General features: G+C 46.8%; 1 protein-coding gene across 3 annotated transcripts in view; it reads left to right on the forward strand.

Moving 5' to 3' along the window:
- Camsap1 (calmodulin regulated spectrin associated protein 1) overlaps positions 1–11479 on the forward strand; it is a 68885-nt gene extending 57406 nt beyond the window's left edge. For all 3 annotated transcript variants that reach the window (XM_006980993.4, XM_006980994.4, XM_076569198.1), the window contains 2 exons: positions 313–431; positions 10377–11479. In XM_006980993.4, coding sequence (XP_006981055.1) covers positions 313–431; positions 10377–10679 — 422 coding nt within the window. In that variant the 3' untranslated portion in view covers positions 10680–11479. The remainder of the gene's footprint in view (positions 1–312; positions 432–10376) is intronic.
- The last annotated feature ends 6420 nt before the right edge of the window (positions 11480–17899 follow it).

The following is a 17899-nucleotide window of genomic DNA, read 5'->3' on the forward strand; positions in this document are numbered from 1 at the left end:
AGCTAAAGCGGATCAAACATCCTTTGTACTTGAAACCTTACGTTTTCAGGTTTCTGGGTTTGTAATTTATATAGTAAAGAGAATCAAGTCAGAAAATAGCTACAGTTACTTTAATCTGTTTTTGTTTTTTTTTTAATTTATAACTGCAAATTCTTTTGAGTAGATTTGAAGAGGCCCTTATGGTCTGTTTTCAAAACTGCATAATTGTCCATCACCACAGCTTTCTGTATTTTACTTCTGAGAAAAGTGTTGCTCTTTTGTGTGTGTTTGACCTTGTTACTAATTTTGCAATTTTTGATCTGATTTTTTTAGGTCCTAAACTCTTTAAGGAGCCCAGTAGCAAATCAAACAAACCAATTATTCACAATGCCATCTCCCACTGCTGTCTGGCTGGAAAAGTGAATGAACCTCACAAGAATTCAATATTGGAGGCAAGTGTCAAATTTCATGATGGTTGTATGTAGAATAAAAGGTGCTTGTAGATTACAAATCTGTTAGCCCTTGGTGTTTGCTTAGAGGTATCTTCTCTTTCTGTTATTTTAAGCTACCCTGTTACTCAATAGACATGGAGTCTTTTTCTCCTGATTACCAGGGAGTAGGGCTTGGGCCCCCATAGAAGAAAGCAATTTTGAAAGGTAGAGAAGGATAGAGCTTTGATTCATTAAAAGTCTATTAATGGTTTCATGTGGGACAAACCTAAACATAAGGCTTTCCAGCTGGGAAAGAAGACACTTCTGTTTGTGGCATCCATGATGTGTGGGCCATGAGAGGACCAGGACCCTGATCCAACAGCCCGTATTTCTTTCTGTGGGGGGAATATATGGTATGTTGTTTTGGTGTTGTTGTTTTTATTTTGGTCCTGGCAGTGGAACCCAGAGCATTATGCTTACATAGTAGACAAGTACCCTGCTATCAACCACACTCCTTCCCCAAGAGAAGGTTAGATGGTTTTAAAATGAAGAACGAGTATAAATAGTTTGGTCACTGAGGACAATGCACTTGAGACAGAAAGCAGGCAGTGACGCTGCAGTCTGCTAGTGAGTGTCCATGGTTGGAGGCAGGAGTTACAGTGAAGGGTAGGCTTTGGGGGCACTTTGGGCACCTGAGTCACCAAGAACTTAAAAGTTATGTCAGGTGAAATATGGCTGTCTTTACTGGGTTGGTTGTCAGCTTCCCTGAGGCTGTCTGTGTCTGCTGCTACAGCCAGGTCTGGGTATAGTAGTTCATGCCTATAATCGCAGCACTTACAGGATGAGGCAGGAGGATTACTGTGAGTTTGAGGCTACCCTGGACTGTAGTATGAGACTTTGTCTCAACAAAAGAACAAGAAACGATGTTAATAGCCTTACTAGATACAAGGACCCAGAAGGCAGTGAGAAAGTGAGGGTCAAAGTTAGGGTTTGCCATGCTTTGTACAGTTGCGAGCTTTCAGTCTGCGTGGTGAGGAGGGAGGCCCACATCTGCACAGTGAATCCTTTCAGAGTGCGGATAGTGGTGAACAGTGTGCAGTGGCCCAGGGTGGGCCACTCTCCAGGGGGAGGAATCATGATGATGGAATCCATGATGGTTCTGTGAGTCATGCATGCATGAAGACAGCCACGGACTTGAAAGGTTAGTGTGAATGTCTGATTCCCATCAGATGTGGGGTCACAGGGTATGGGCTTCAGATAGGAAACAAGGGAACTGAAAAAGTGCACAGCAGCGGCAGCAGGGCCTTGGGCAGAGCTTCAGGCTGGGCCTTGTAGTCTTCAGAACAGCTGACCCTCAAGCAGTTGCAAGAAAGACAGGGCATGCAGTTCAGGCCAGGTGAGAGGGGGACTCTGGGCTCGGGGTCTGGTCACAAGTCCCAGGGCACTGGGCCTCTGTGGGCCAAGGCAAGACCAAGACTGGCTTTACCCCAAGTCAAATGAATATGAGCAGAGGAAGACAAGAACTGATTTATTTACCTCTCAGAGGGTCAGAGGGAGCAGGTGAGTGAGGAGCAGGGCCCCTGGAGGGAGCTCTAGGGGAGGAGTGTACTCCTGACTCCCTTTAGAGGGCAGAGCCTGGAAAGTGTCCTGATTTCATAGGGAGCAAATGAGACCTGAGGTAGGAGTGACTTTGGGTCCTGTCTGGAACAGAGGAGGCACAGTTAGTGGAGGGGAAGGTTAGAATTCAGAGAATTCAGTGAATTCAGTGTGCTGACCTTGGGCAAGATGCATACCCAGGAGGTCTCTGGATGTGGACACCTGAACTTTAGGGGTGAGCTCTAGCATGGCTTTTTAACTTGGCAGGAATAGAATTCTGGTAGGAGAAAGCTATGAAAGCAAATGCTTTCATATTTCAGGGGGGTTTATGAATGTGTTGCTGGCCTTGGGGTATAAGACAAATACACAACACTGCTCTATCTTTCATCAGAAATTATTATGTTTTCGTAATTACAACTAAGCCCGCTTCCTTATTTGCTTGTTTTTAGTAGTAAAATTGGTACCTCTGGAAGAGCTTGTTCCTTCCCTCCTGCCAACCCATCCCCCCATCTCTCTTTCATTCCCCCTCTCTCTTCCCCCTCTCCTTTGGTCTTTTATTTATTTTCATATATAATTTTTAAATGTATTCTTTGAGAATTTCATGCATGTGTACAGTGTATTTTGATTATACCCACCTCTCCCCCCCCATTCCATCCCAATTCCATCTCTTCCTTCTCTTCCTCTTTGAGTAACCCACTGAGTCTAATTAGTGCTTCCCATATGTGCATGGCACAACCATCTGTAACTGATTCCAGGGGATCCACTACTCTCTTTTGGCCTCCTTGGATACCAGACACACATGTAGTCGTCACACATACATACAAGCAAAACACTCATACACATTAAAAAATTTTCTTATTAGAACAACACATGGCAGTAGTTGTGTAGCCTTATATCTGGGTCTTCTTTTCTCTGATGGTATTCATGTCTGTCTTGGTGTTACACCATGACAAGAATGTGGCTTTGGAGTATGTTTTGAAGTCAGGTATGGGTTACCATCTCTTCTTTTTGCTCAGGATTGCTTTTCTATCTAGGGTCTTTGGTACTTCCATATGAATTTTAAGGTTATTTTTTCTATTTCTGTGAAGGATGTCACTGGGATTTTGCTTGGAGTTGCATTGAATCTGTCGATTGCTTTTGATAGGATGACCACTTTCTCAATAGTAATCCTACTAGTCCATGAGCACAGGAAGCCTTTCATCTTCTAGTATTTTTCTGTTTCTTTCTTTGGTGTCTTAAAGTTTTCATTTATAGAGGTCTTGTTTTTTGTTTGTTTGTTTTGTTTTGTTTTCTTGAGACAAGATCTCTCTGTATAGCCCTGGCTGTCCTGGAACTTGCTCTGTAGACCAGGCTGGCCTCCAACTCAGAGATCCTCCTGCTTCTGCCTCCTGAGTGCTGGAATTAAAGGTGTGTGCTCCCAGACCAGGCTTAGAGGTCTTTCACATCCTTGGTTAGTGTTGTTCCAAGGTTGCTTGTTTACAGGCTTTTGGGGGGGCCGGGGAGGGGTTCTTTTAGGGGGTTGTGGGGAGGATTTGGGAGGGGCAATTTTCAAGGCAGGGTTTCTCTGTGTAGCCCAGGCTGTCCTGGAACGTGCTGTGTGGACCAGGCTGGCCTTGAACTTTTGGGATCTGCCTGCCTCTGAGTTCCAAAGTGCTCAGACTAAAGGTGTGTGCCACAGTATTCGGCTGGTTTTTTTTGTTTGTTTGTTTATAAAGACCATTGTGAATGGGATTACTTTTCAGTTTGTTTGCCACTGGTATATAGGAAGACTACTGATTTTTGTATGTTAATTTTGTTTCCTGTCACTGTGATGAAAGGGTTTATCAGATCTAAGAGTTTTCTGGTGCATAGGACCCTATCACAATGAATAGAGATATTCAACTTCATCCTTTCCAATTTGTATCCCTTTTATTTGCTTATCTTACTGCTTGAGCTAAGAATTCCAGTATTGTATTGAATAAGGGTAGAGACAGTGGGTACTAGGTCTTTTTCCTAACTTTAGGGGAACTGCTTTCTGACTTTGTCCCCATGTAAAACAATGTTGACTGTGGACTGGAAATATACAGCTATCTTAGTTAGGATTTCTATTGCTGTGAAAACATACCATGACCATGGAAACTCTTATAAAGAAAACATTTAAGTGGGGTGGCTTGCTTACAGTTCAGAGGTTCAGTCCATTATCATCATTGTGGGACATGATAGAGTGTATGCAGACAGGATGCGGCTACATCTTGATCAGAAAGCAAAAGGAAGTGGACTGTGTCATGGGGCGGTATCTTAAGCATAGGAAACCTCAAAGCCTGCCCTCACAGTGACACACTTCCTCTAAGAAGGCCATACCTCCTAGTAGTGCCACTCCCTGTGAGCTTATGGGGGCCAATTACATTCAAACTACTACAACAGTCTTTATCATGCTGAGTTACATTTCTTCTGTTCTTGATTTCTTCAGGATTCTTCCTTCCCCTCCCCTCCCCTCCCCTCCCCTCCCCTCCCCTCCCCTCCCCTCCCCTCCCCTCCCCTCCCCTCCCCTCCCCTCCCCTCCCCTCCTTCCTCAGATTTACTTATTTTAAGTGTATGTATGTGCATCACATGCATTCCTGGTGCCTGTGGAGGTAAGGAGAGGGCATTGGATCCCCTGGAACTAGAATTAGAGATGTTTGTGAACCACTGTGTAGGTGCTGGAAACCAAACCCAGGTCCTCTGCTAGAGCAACCAGTGCTCTCAACCACTGAACCATTTCCAGACCTCCTTCAGCACTTTTAGCACGCAGGGACGCTAGATTTCATCAAAAGCCTTTTCTATGCCTGTCAATGTGACCGTGTGATTTTTGTCCTTGAGACCACTTACATAATTTAAAACATTTATTGATTTATGTATATTGAATAATTCCTGTATCTCTGGAATAAAGCCAGCTCGATCATGGTGAATGATCTTTTTGATGTGTTCTTGAATTTAGTTTGCAAGTGAGTTGTTGAGAATTTTTCATCTGTTCATCAGGGAACATGTCTATCTTTGTGAGGAGGTCTGTTATGAGTCTGTGGAATTGAGAGAGTTAATATTCAGCATTAGTTCTGGAAGCTGTGTGTGACTTTTGCCGTTTTGTGGCTCTTGTATTTGAGTCCCCTCCTTTCTCTAGCTGAGAGTGCTGTTACTGCACAGAGATGGTGACAGCAGTTTGCAGTTGCTACACAACTAACACCACACCCAGAGTGCACTAGGGACCGTGCGCTGCCGAACTGCACACTCAGCACTGCTGTGTCTCCTAAAGGGCTGGCGTTTGGTGTCTCGCTCTTGCTCCTTTCTTCGTCCTGTGTATTCATGTTTATTATGACATGATGAAGGAGGTGGTTTTATGGTCCATTTGGTGTCCCGAATGCCTCCTGTGTGTGGATTCTCTTTTCCTAACTCTGGGGAACTTACTGTTTGTAATCTTTGGAAAATGTCTTGTATGCCTTTAGAATGAGATTTTTCTACATCTGTACTTACAGGTTTTGTCCTTTTCAGAGTGTCTGTATGTCTTGGAATTCTCATTGGTCCACTATTTTGTTTTTGTTCTTGTTTGATTGTTTCAGTTTCTTCAGGGGGCACATATTCTGTCCTTGGTGCTTTTTATTCCTAGCACTTCAGACAGGCTTTCCTGCAGTGTTTCTCTTTGTTGAATTTCTCTATCATATCATCCATGGCCTTATTTTGTTCATTTGGCCTTATTTGTGTCTTTGGAAAGACTTTTAATTATTATTTTGAATTCTCTGGAATTTCATATAACTCTCATTTTAGGACTTGATTAGTTTTTGGTGGGGTTATGTTGTCTTGGTTTTATATATTTATATACACATGTATAGATATGTGTATATAATATACACATATAATATATAGAATATACATATTTGCTTTTATAGTATATATAATATGTGCACATATAATATCTTTTTTAAATGTTTATTTTTTATTTTATATATGTGTGTGTTTTGCCTCTGTGTCAGTCTGTGTACCATATGATGCCCAAGTTGGCCAGAAGAGGGTGACAGATCCTCCAGAACTGGAGTTATGGATAGTTGTGAGGCACCATGTGGGTTCTGGGAATTGAACTCCCATCCTCTGGAAAATCAGGAAGTACTTTTAACTACTGAACCATCTTTACACCTCCCATTTTTTATATTTCTTGTTACTGTATTGGGATTGATGAATCTGGTGTTTTATTGCTTAAGTCAGCTGTAGTCTTTCAGCTGAAGTATACAGTGTTCAGTTGGGATGTGGTAGTGTTGGGTGTGCAGTTCAGAAGATGGATCCTCCCCGAAGGAGCTCAGTACCTGGTCTAAACTCTGTTATTCCCTGAATGTGGTGCTAATGCTAGAGCAGCTACCCGAAGCTGCTTATTATCACTGCATATGGATTAGCCAATTAACCACAGTGGCCCCCTTGACTTCAGTAACTGCTGGAGGATAAACGTCCAAAGACAGTATGGAGTGTACGCAGATCTTAGTTAAGATTGGTAGTGAGAGGGAGGGAGGGAGGGTGGATAAGGGAAGATTAAATATTAGATAGACTTTGAAAAGGAAAAAACCCTCAATGTGGGTAAAATTGGACGACTCCAGTTTTACAGATTTTAGAGATTGTTAGCGCTATGGAAGGTGACAGTTAGGAATTGAAAGAGTGGGCCAAGGGGAAAGGTGCTTGTCACTAAATCTTAAAACCTGAGTTTTGAGATCCCCAGGACTCACACAGTGGAAGGAGAGAATTAACTCCTGCAAGTTGTCCTCTGACCTCAACATGTATGTTCCCCAGCACAAATAAATAAAAATGTAATTAAAAAAAAAAAAGAGGAGGGGATAAGAATGAGAGCAAGAGTAAGAATGGTGGGAGTAAGAAGTCCTGTGACGTGGCCATAGAGTACAGAAGGCTTCATAGTAAACCAGATGGGGAAGCGTGAACAACGATGCGCTAACCTGAGTGGACAGTGCACAGAGTCATCAAGAGACTCGCACGGGAGGGTGGAATTTAAAGAACAGAAAATAAGGAATGAAGAAGAAGGTTATGGAATGAATCACTGCCATAGCTACACACATTGGAAAGGTGGAACTCTCCGCTCTCTCCAGCTTTAGCAGGCTCCACTGGTGCTCTGGTGAAGAGGAATGAATGGGCACTGTGGGCCTCTGCCCGCTTGGTGCAGGGGGTTCCAGCGAGGGAGGGAGGGAGGGAGGGAGGAAGGGAGGGAGGGAGGGAGGTCTGAGTTCTTGCTTGGTGCTTCTCTCAGTCCCTTCACTTCACCACGGCCTCTTCTGGTCCTGAGGGCCAGTGCATGGCCACTTTGTAAAAGAGAATGTGAGCTGTTTCGACTAAATCAATGTACATGTCTCCTCCCACCGGTCCAGTCTGGGATGTGATTAGGGACAGAGTGGCCTGTGATCAGACTTCTCTCCTCATGAAGATTTTCATACAGAGAGGCTGTCTGTACTGGCATCATGGCCCTGAGAACACCCTCCCTTCAGACATGCAGAAGACCTCCTGGCTCAGTTCTATTACCACCTGTGCCAAGAAGATGCAGGCATGGGGTACACCTCTATGTGCAGGTGGTCCCTTGGCTTGCCTCCCCTAAGGGCATGCAGCACAACTGGGTGTCATATTTCCTGCATAGGAAGACCCTTTTTGAGACTTTGTATCTAGGGTTGGTCATATGGTACCCAATCTGCCGTGTCAAACAAACTCTAGAGGGAAGGCAGAGTTAATATGATGATCAGTAGGTTAGGTGCAGGGAGCCTTCCTGTCAGCCAGTGATTTGGATACCCAGGAAGCTGGAGGAAGTTGAAATTCCAGCTTCCTCACAGTGCCTGCCACACACCAGCTGCTGAGTTAGACTGGTCATGGCCCAGGAACTGCTGTACTATACGTTCTTTTTGCTCGGGAACCTAACGTCCACCATTCCTAGAGATGGTACCCTTCTTCCTGACGGGCTCATTCCAGTCATATTTCACACTGTTAGAGTTGAGGTCAGTGTTATGTATACAGACTTAGATTTTCTTTTTCCGCTTAATCTTTTAAAAATTTGTAAATTCATGATGGCTGGAGAGATGGCTCAGCGGTTAAGAGTACTGGCTGCTCTTCTAGAAGCCAGGGTTTGGTTCCTAGCACCCTCATGGCAGCTCACAACTGTTTATAACTCCAACACTAGGGGATCTAATGCCCTCTTCTGGCTTTCATGGACATTAGCACATATGTGGTACACAGACATACATGCAGGCAAAACACTCTGGGTCAGTGAGGTGACTCAGTGAGTGACAGTGTCTGCAGAACAGGCCTGACAGTGCGACTTTGATCCCCAGAACACATGTGTAGATGAAAGGGGAGGACCAGCGGCAGATCGTTGTCCTCTCACCTCCACACATGCACACTTCCTTACCTCATACACATGGACGACACACTACTACTATGAAATAACTAAACACGAGAAGTCCATTACACTGACAAAATCACATGTATTTATGAAAATTGTCTTTTCTAAAGCCAAGAATCATAAGGCATTGTTTTATATGTTTATAAATCTTTAAAATTTTTGGCTTTATGGGCAAGAACTGGAACCTCCTTTCAGTCTGGTGTACACTGTGTGTGTCACATGGTCCCAGAATCTCCCTTGCACCTGCTGGAGACAGCAGGCTGAGATTGCAGTGCTCCCAGTAAGGGATGCCTGGAGAGTTGAGGAGCCCAGCCACTGTGGAACTGCTGGTATAGCAGTTTAACTGTAAGATACGCCCTGTCCACTGGTGTGCATGTCTGTTCTCACGCACCTTCAGCAAGCCTGGTAGCAACATCATCATTTGACCTATTAGCTTCAGGTTCTTTTGCTGTATGAGGATCTGGTTCCATGCCAGTGGTGGTGCATGCCTTTAATACCAGCACTTGGGAGGCAGCCGGATTTCTGAGACCAGCCAGGCTGGGCTATAGAGCAATTTACAGGACAGTCAGGGACACACAGAAAACTCCTGTCTCAGGGTTGGAGGCGGGAAGGGGGAGATCCAGGTTCCAGACCACAAAATCCACCTTTTTTTTTTTTTTTTTAATTTATTTTTTATTATGTATACATTGTTCTGTCTGTACATATCCCCACAGGGCAGAAGAGGGCACCAGATCTCATTACAGATGGTTGTGAGCCACCATGTGGTTGCTGGGAATTGAACTCAGGACCTTTGGAAGAGCAAGCAGTGCTCTTAACCTCTGAGCCATCTCTCCAGCCCCAAAATCCACCTTTTGAAAGCCATAACTCAGTGGGTTTTAGTATATTCAATAGAACAGTGCAGCCACTGATCTGCATCCTGTCTCCTTGGATTTCCCTCTTCTGGACTTTGCATGTAGACAGAATCCTAGAATACATGGCTTTGGGGACCAGTGAAATGGCTCAGGGGTAAAAGCACTTGCTGTGCAAAACCCAGTGATCTGAGTCTGATTGCAGATACCATGGTTAAAGGAAAGAGAAGACTAAATAAATAAATAAACAAATAAATAAAATAATAAAATAATAAATTTAAAAAAAGGAAAGAAAAGACTCCTGAAAGGTGTACTCTCACCTTCACATGTGCAACACGCACACATGTACACACACACACACACACACCGTGTAGCCTTTGGGTCTGTCTTTTTTATTTGGCTCCCTGCTTTTGCAGTTTAGAAGTATGGTTTTGTGTGCCTAAATATTCATTTTCATGTTTAATTATAGACCTTTGTATAGGTAGGTCTTTCATCATTGGATGGATATGTGGAATATGTCAACATTCAACTATAGATAGCGAGCATCTGAGTTTTGGCATGGATCTGTTTTCTCTTTTCTCGTGTGTGTGTGTGTGTGTGTGTGTGTGTGTGTGTGTGTGTGTGTGAGAGAGAGAGAGAGAGAGAGAGAGAGAGAGAGAGAGAGAGAGAGAGAGAGAGAGAGAGAGAACACACTAGGAATCGCTAGGCCACATGAAAACTCTGTGTCCACAGTGTGTGTAGAATAGCTAGAATCCTTTCATGGTGACTACACAGTCTTTTTTATTTTAGCTGTTCTGGAGGGCGTGAAGTGATGCTCACTTGGTTTTGATTTGTGTTTCTCTAAAGTGTAATGCTGTGAAACATATTCTATTGTGATTCTTTAGTTTGTCTCAGCAGCCTTTTCCTTGCTTACTTCGACTAGTGAAATCTCATTGGCACCTGATGCTCCATCAAGTGGCCAACCATAACTTTTTAAAGTAGGGAGGCTATGCTGGACCCGTTTTAGCTTTTCTTAGAAGTGGGTGCTATTAGACCCTTACTGCCTTGGAATAACACCTGCCTATGGGGCAGTTATGGTGACCTGGGGTGTAAGAGTGTCATTCAGTGTTTCCATCTCTTCCCACTCCCCAGGAGCTGGAGAAGTGTGATGCCAACCACTACATCATTCTGTTCCGAGACGCGGGGTGCCAGTTCAGGGCGCTTTACTGCTACCAACCTGACACTGAAGAAATCTACAAACTCACTGGCACAGGGCCGAAGAGCATCACCAAGAAGATGATTGACAAGCTGTATAAATACAGCTCAGACCGGAAGCAGTTTAACCTGATCCCAGCCAAGACCATGTCCGTCAGCGTGGATGCACTCACAATCCATAACCACTTGTGGCAGCCCAAGCGGCCCACAGTGCCAAAGAAAACCCAGACTCGTAAGTGACCATGGCAACCAGAACTGAGAGGATGCACTGGTGGGATCCCTATTTATTATTTTCATCCATTTGGTACGAAGTGTGAGGAGCCACGGACAGTTTTTTACAGAGGTTCCTACAGAACAGAGAAGATCCTCTCACCCCTGCACACCTGGACGCTGGGCATGGAGTATACGGGAGTGAGTGCTGCGCTCTCATGGGCACCGCTGCTGTGGCCCTGCTGACCACTGAGATCCCCAGAAGGAGAAGGTCCTGGGCTGTGGACCCCTCACTTGAAGTTCTTCAGGATAAGTTAAATGTGATCTGCCCTCTGGCCCCCTCACCCACCCCTTGCACATTGCCTGACGCCCCACGTTGGACAGCTGTAATCGTGCGTGATTGTAGGGCCGAGGCTTGCTCTCGGGTCAGGGTGTTTGAATGTCTTCATAAAAGGAGTTCGTATGGGAAATCTTTTTCATTTTAGAAATTGTATGATATTTATTGACTGTGTCTACTGCCAACCTTTATATCCAATTCTAAGATTTCTGAAAAAAAAAAAAAATCCTGTTCCTTGCTGCTCAGAAAAAGTTTACTGAAAATGCCAGTTCACTAAAAGCACTGAAATCAGCAAAGTTTGTCTTCTGCTAAAATGACGTTTACATATTTGGAGTGATTATTTCTGCCACACAGTCGGGAGGGTTGTGGGTACTGCTAGCTGACGCTGGCCTCGTTGGGAGCAGGCAGCCTCAGCCGGCTTCAGCCACCACTGGTTAGGTCTGGGGAATGTGCTGATTGGTTCACTTTAATAATAAAGGCAGATTTTGGTATAGTAGTGTACTTTCCACCCTGCGGCCGCCGGTTCCTTCGTGGTGTTGTGATGTCCTGGCTTGCCTGCCGTAGTTCTTGCTTCTGGAGGAGCAGCATGCTCAGTGGGGTGTGCAGTCTCAGGTGAGGTTGGTAATTCTTCTTTGTTGCCTCTTTAAAAACTTGGTGGTTATTTGCAGTTATTTCAGAATGATGTAGCTGCTTCGGGTCCTTTTCTCCTGGTCCCTGTGCTGGCTGACTCCATCCGAGCAGACATTCCTGGGGAGCAGAGGTGCCCAGCGATGGATCAGCTGTGGGAAGACCCTGGAGTCTTAGTTTTGCACATTTCTTTTTGAGAGTGTTACTTGAATCTGTTTGAATTGCGGGAGAGAATTGAGGTAATAGAGGAGACTTGACGAGTGTCACCACTGGCGGGGCCGGGTAGACAGAGGGAAGGAGCATGGGGCAGAAACTGAGGGCGGGAGGTGGTCCTCCTCCTCTTCCCTTGCGACTGTGTCTCCAGTCGGGGTGGCACTGTGTGAGCATTGAAGTCTGTGACCGCTTGTCACCAGCTGTCCCCCGTGTGTCTTCATTTCTCACTGTGCACTTGATGTTACCATATTTATTTTAAGGAAGCACTAAAATGTAATAAAGTAACGAGCTGGCTTTCTGTTACCCGCGTGTGTGGTCGTCACAACTCCTTCCGCTGACGCTGTCCCCAGCTCCTGGCTTCCAGGCAGCTGCATATGACTTTTGTGTTGCCTTCGAATTTGATTATTTTCCGCAAAGAGTTGGAAGACCTGGTGTAGAGCCAGGAGGTTGCATTTCTTCTCAACTTCTGATGTGATGGGTCAGCATGTGGCCTGTCCCGAAGGCCATCTCAGCACCCAGGGTCTGGATGAGAGCACAGCACCTTGTGTGTCAGGCGGCGGCTTGGCGGCTAAGAAGCAGCCCTGCCTCTGTGAGCCACGGCACAGCAGCGGATCTTGGTAGGGTGTGGTGGTGACCTAGGGCCTTCCGGCCGAAGCATGCTGTGCTTACAGGCACCACACTTCCCGAGTCCTCCAGTGTGGGGTGCCGTGCCTTGACCGGCTGCTGAAGGCCGCTCATCTTGCGCTGCCTCTCGGGTCTCCAGCGGCATTCAGACAAGGTGCTCGGCATTCAGACAAGTTATGGTGGGACTTGGTACAGAAAGCGTCAAGTGACTCAGTACACGATGACTCATGTGGAGCATTCCACAGGATGGTTGGTATTAAAAAAGCTTCTCAGAAATAGATGTGCAAACACGTGGGGAGGTGAGGGGCCTGTGCAGGTGTATATGTGCGCACACGAGCATGGCAGGCATACATGTGTGTAGACATGGGATGTACCTGTATGTGGACTTGGGAGTATGTGCACATGGGTGTGTGTGCATGCCAAAGATACTATTTCTAGTGTGACCTTTGACCTGATGGTCTAAGTGTGTTCCTGCAATGCAATCTCGTCAGATTTTTCAGGCCCAGACTTTTTCAGGCAATATTGAAAAATGACATAATATAAAATTTACTTCTAGATTGTTTGAAACTATGATTGTTATTTGGAAGAAGAAAGTATTAAAATAAATGTTTCTGTTGAAAGTTAATCAACTTGGATAAACCTTTACAGATTGATTCTGGTTTTTTAGTAAAATGGTTTTGGTCTTGGTGACCTGAGCCTATCCATGGTTTCATTTTATGGTTCGTTACCTGTGTCCAGTGCCACATGTGGGAAGCTAGTACTGTCTTTGGTGTTGTGGCTGTGGCCAAGCCACCAGCCCTAGCTGGGAAGCAGCCATGTCCAGCACCCTCTCATTCCTCACAGATTCCTTTGTGATAAGCTTGTACCTTGTAGGCTCAGGGTCTTTCCTGGTGTCTGAGGTGCACTGTGGGGGCATTCTGGTATCTGGTATCATTGGTGTTCTATGCTTTGTGCTGCTGTGATAAATGAAAGTCATGATAAATAAAAGCCATGACCAGATGCAACTTGGGAAAGAAAGGGTTTATTTGGTTTACAGATTACAGTCCACCATTGAGGGACGCCAAGGCAGGAACTGAAGCCGAGACGATGGGGTAATGCTACTTACTAGCTTGCTTCCTCCTGGCTTGTTCTGCTGCCTTTCTTACACAGTCTGGGCCCTCCTACCTTAGCAATCAGGAAGATGCCACACAGACATGTCCACAGGCCAGTCTGATGGAGGCAGTTCCTCAGGGGGAGTTTTCTCCTCCCAGATAGTTTTGGTTTGCATTGACAGAAGCTATGACAACCTACAAAACTGTGAAAGGTGTTCTCAGTGTATTCTGGTGCCACTATGTGTCCCATTTGAAGGCCTGTGCTATGGGCATGGTTAGGAATTTTAGAGCTATGACAGAAGCTTCCCTCACCAAAAACTTGGGCTCTGCAATGTATCTTAGTGTACAGATGATAGGTTCCTCCCTTAGTTCCCTCAGCCCTCATACTGTTTGCCAGGGTTGTGACCTGGGACAGTATTGGCAATAGTAATCAGTGTCCTCACCCATCCAAGGTCCCTGAGTGTTGTTTGCTTTCGCTAATCATTCCCTGAGTAGTAAGAGGTACCATGGCAAAACCCGAGGGACAGAGATGAGTGTCTGAGCCCAGGCTGTGCTCCATGGATGTTGTTCCCAGCACAGTAGTGTTTCTTCACGGTCAAGGGGAGTAGTACACACCTAGCCCTGTGGTAGCAGCTTTCCCATGAGAAGGGAGGCCCAAGTCAGCCTTGTTCTGAAAGCTGTTGTCTGAGGAAAGGCCCTGGCTGGTGTTCCCATGCAAGCTTCAGAGAGCTTCCGCACACCAAGACAAGATGCAGGGTATCCCAGGTTTGTGTCCTCCTGGCTGGAAATGATCCCGTCTTGTTTTCTGGCATAGAGAGAAAGAAGCCATCACGCGTAGGCAGGAGGTCAGGCCCGTGTGTTTGTGGAGGTTTCCTGCATGTTTAATGATGCGGGCCTGTGGGAGTCCTGTGCAGCCCCTGCCGCTAGTTCTAGAAGGCCACAAAGCTGGGTGACCTGAGGGGTGGCCCTGCGCTTGATGTCGTGTGGGGGTCAGGGAACGGCCAGACTCCGGGATCTCGAGCCTGGGCTTCTGTGGTTATTTTCAGCTGAGCTGACACTGCTCTTGTTTTCAGAAGGCAGCTTGGCCTCGGCTCTATGCTGGGCCTGCACTTCAAGGTCGACCTCCTAAAGGGAATAGAGCGCCCTGGCGGTGCTGTGTGCATTCTCGCGAGGTGCCTGCTGCACTCGTCTTTGTCCCCAGGGGCTCCCCTTGTGTACCTGACTCCTGGGCTATATTCAGTAGCAAAGGTTTTACCCAGGCTTAAGTGCCTAACTGCCCACTCACACCGCTCCCCTTCCTGTCATTGTTGCAGGTTTGAGGTTGTGATCAGAGTATGTGGTGATGGGAATGGAGGGTGCTGCTGCTTCAGTGGCATTTAAGCCTTTTTTTTGCGGGGGGGGGGGCAGCGTTTCAAGACAGAGTTTCTCTGTGTAGTTTTGGTGTCTGTCTTGGAACTCACTCTGTAGACCAGGCTGGCCTCGAACTCACAGAGATCCACATGGCTCTGCCTCCCTAGTGCTGGGATTAAAGGCGTGCGCCACCACTGCCCAGCTAAGCCCTTTTTTTTCCCTGTGTGTTTCAAGTCAAGTGATTGTTCGGCTCACAAGCAAGTCTGTTTCCTTTTTCTTGCCCCAGGAGAGCACACCCAGGCAGGAACAGTGTTCTGGGGGAGACGTAGCCACTGCTGGTTAACAATGGATCCTGTCCCTACTCTGGGACTTGTGGTTCTACTTGGCATCAGAGGAGAGTGCCATTTGCTATTGCTCTGAAATTGTTCATGTTTAGTTCCAGGAATCTCTGTGGGGCTGGGTGATGACCACTGGGTACAGAGACATCCCCCTGTGTCACTTGGCAGTAATGGGTGGATGGTCAATAAAAAGTAGTTAAACTTCTGTTAGGTGAGCTCAGGGAAGCAGCTGCTTGCCCCTGTACCTGGGTGCAGGGGTCCTTCCGGAAGGCAGTAGGTTTTAACATCAAGTAGCTCCTGGGAGAGCAGGGAGCATGCCCTCGCAGCTTCAAATGCCAGGCGTGCTGGGGACAGTGAAGTCACAGAGCAAGCACTTGACTAGTGCTATTTGTGGACCTGCTGTGGATGTGGACCTGGGTCTGGGGCTCTCTCTGGGATGGTAGGTCTGCTCTATGAGACTGTCAGTCTGTAGAAAGAAACCCTTCTGTAGACTCCCAGAGGCACTAGTGGGCTGGTAGTTGTCACGGTGTGTGTGTGTGTGTGTGTGTGTGTGTGTGTGTGTGTGTATAGGACTGGAGCCCTTCCAGGATCGTCTGCCCTCTGCCCAGGCTTATGTCTCCTCCCTCACAGCTGCAGTCTTATGTGCCTGACATCTTTTGCCTAGAGCTACAGAAGTAGATAGGGTCTCCACCTCTGGGTATCTTAAACCAGGTGGTCTTGGTGCCTTCCAGGCCCACCCGTTGCCAGGAGTGCCACCCTGCCACAAACACTGCAGGGCATTTCTCCTTTGGAGTGGTTTTCCTTGCCCCAGATCGCAGCTCCAACCATTGAAGAACCAGCCCAGTTTGCAGGAAGTAGTTGTGAGCCGCCTGACATGAGTGTTGGGAAGGAAGCAAACTCAGGTCCTTGGGAAGACCAGCAACCCCCTAGTCATCTCACCGGCCCCTTGTGCTTGCTTTAAGAAATGGCATTCCTTGAAGGTATTCAATAGGCACAAGCCAGAGCATGTAGGTGCAAGCTGGACCCCCTCATCTCTGCCTTCCTCTGCTGCCAGGTGGTGGGTATTTTTCCTTGGACTGTGTCTGATGCCACTCAGGATGCCATGTGAGCAAGCCTGTGCCACTATGCACCAGCACTAAGCTGGCACTTCACAGCCAAGCTTCGCCTGTGGGCAGGATGGAGATGTAGGGTGGCTACCCCATGAGGAAATGCTTGTGAGACTTGAGGCTCCCTGCCCCTGAGAAGGAAATGCAGCCAGCACATAAAGCAGGCAGTGGGCTTGGAGGCCTGATGTGCAGTCATTCAGGTGGCAGAAGAGGGTACATCTCAGACCCCGGAGGCTGCTGGGCAAGCAGGAAGGGAGGAGCCATTGCCCTCTGGCTTCCTGGTGAGAGAAGTTGGGAGGATTTCACAGGAGGGTACCACAGGTCCTCCTCCTGCTGCGTGGGCCTGTGGGCCTCGCTGGCGGTCCTGGCCCACAGTGGGCTCATGGGAGTCCTGGAGGGTCCAGGCTTTGGAGCAACAAAGGTTGTCATTTGATCAGCCATGTGTTCATCACGGCTGAGCTCCTCTCCTGTGAGACTCCAGTTTCCTTGGCCCATTTTCACTCAGTTTTTATTGGGTAGTTCTTTCTTATGAACTCAAAGGAGTTCTTCAGAGAACAGAGGCAGGAGCCTTCCATTGTGTGCACAGCAGATAGGTCAAGCTGTAGCTTTCTAGAAACTTTTAGATAAGGTCTCACTAAAAAGCCCTGCCTGACCTGAAACTCACTGTGTACACCAGATAGCTTCAAATGAGTAAATTTGTCTTTTGGGTGCTGGGGTTAAAGGCATGCACCACCACATGTATTGTGTGAGCTGGGCAGTGGTGGCGCACACCTTTAATCCCAGCACTCAGGAGGCACAATCAAGCGGATCTCTGTGAGTTCGAGGCCAGCCTACAATGTGAGTTCCACCTTTATGAGCGTCCTGTGGATCAAACTCTGGTCACCATGCTCACACAGCAAATGCTTTCATTCACTGAGCCGCCCCAAACTATCCTGTTTGTTGTTTGAGGTATGCACTGTCTTTGTGCCTTGATGGGCATTTCTGACCACGTGAAGTTGACCATATTTCCATCTCTTCATGTTGGTTGTACTTTTTGTCTTGTAAACTGGGCTATACAAGTTTTTGCCTATTTCATTATCTTTGGCTAATTGACTTAGCTTTTCCTTTTTCTTGTTGTCTTGTGATAAATATTTCTTAAGATCTCTAGGGCTGCATTATCAACCTTTTATTATTAGTGTTGAAAAATCCCCTCTCTGTGGGGTCGTGAAGACCTCTAAAGTACCCTCTAAGCCTTGTTGGTTTGGGCTTGTTGGTTTCCTGCCTGTCATACACCTGGGGTTGGCTTTGGGCTGGGGATGGTGTAAGAGTCTGGGTTTGCTACTCTGTGACTTTGTACCTCTTCCTTGTGGCCCTTGGTCTGTGGGTAGGTGGGGTGAAGGCCCCACCCAGAGAGTTATGTTCCATACGGGCAGAGGAATTGAGACCACAGATAACAAAGCTCTTGAGAAGACTGGGATGCTGGTGCCTGGGTCTTCCAGGTGAGCCCTGCCAGGGCCGGTGCCTCCAGCTGGCCTTGCCCTGAGAGTGCTGGGAGCTTGTCTGTAACCCCACTCTCCTGCTAATG

This window comes from Peromyscus maniculatus, chromosome 4 (assembly GCF_049852395.1).
Source record: "Peromyscus maniculatus bairdii isolate BWxNUB_F1_BW_parent chromosome 4, HU_Pman_BW_mat_3.1, whole genome shotgun sequence".
In the NCBI taxonomy this organism is placed as follows: Eukaryota; Metazoa; Chordata; class Mammalia; order Rodentia; family Cricetidae; genus Peromyscus; species Peromyscus maniculatus.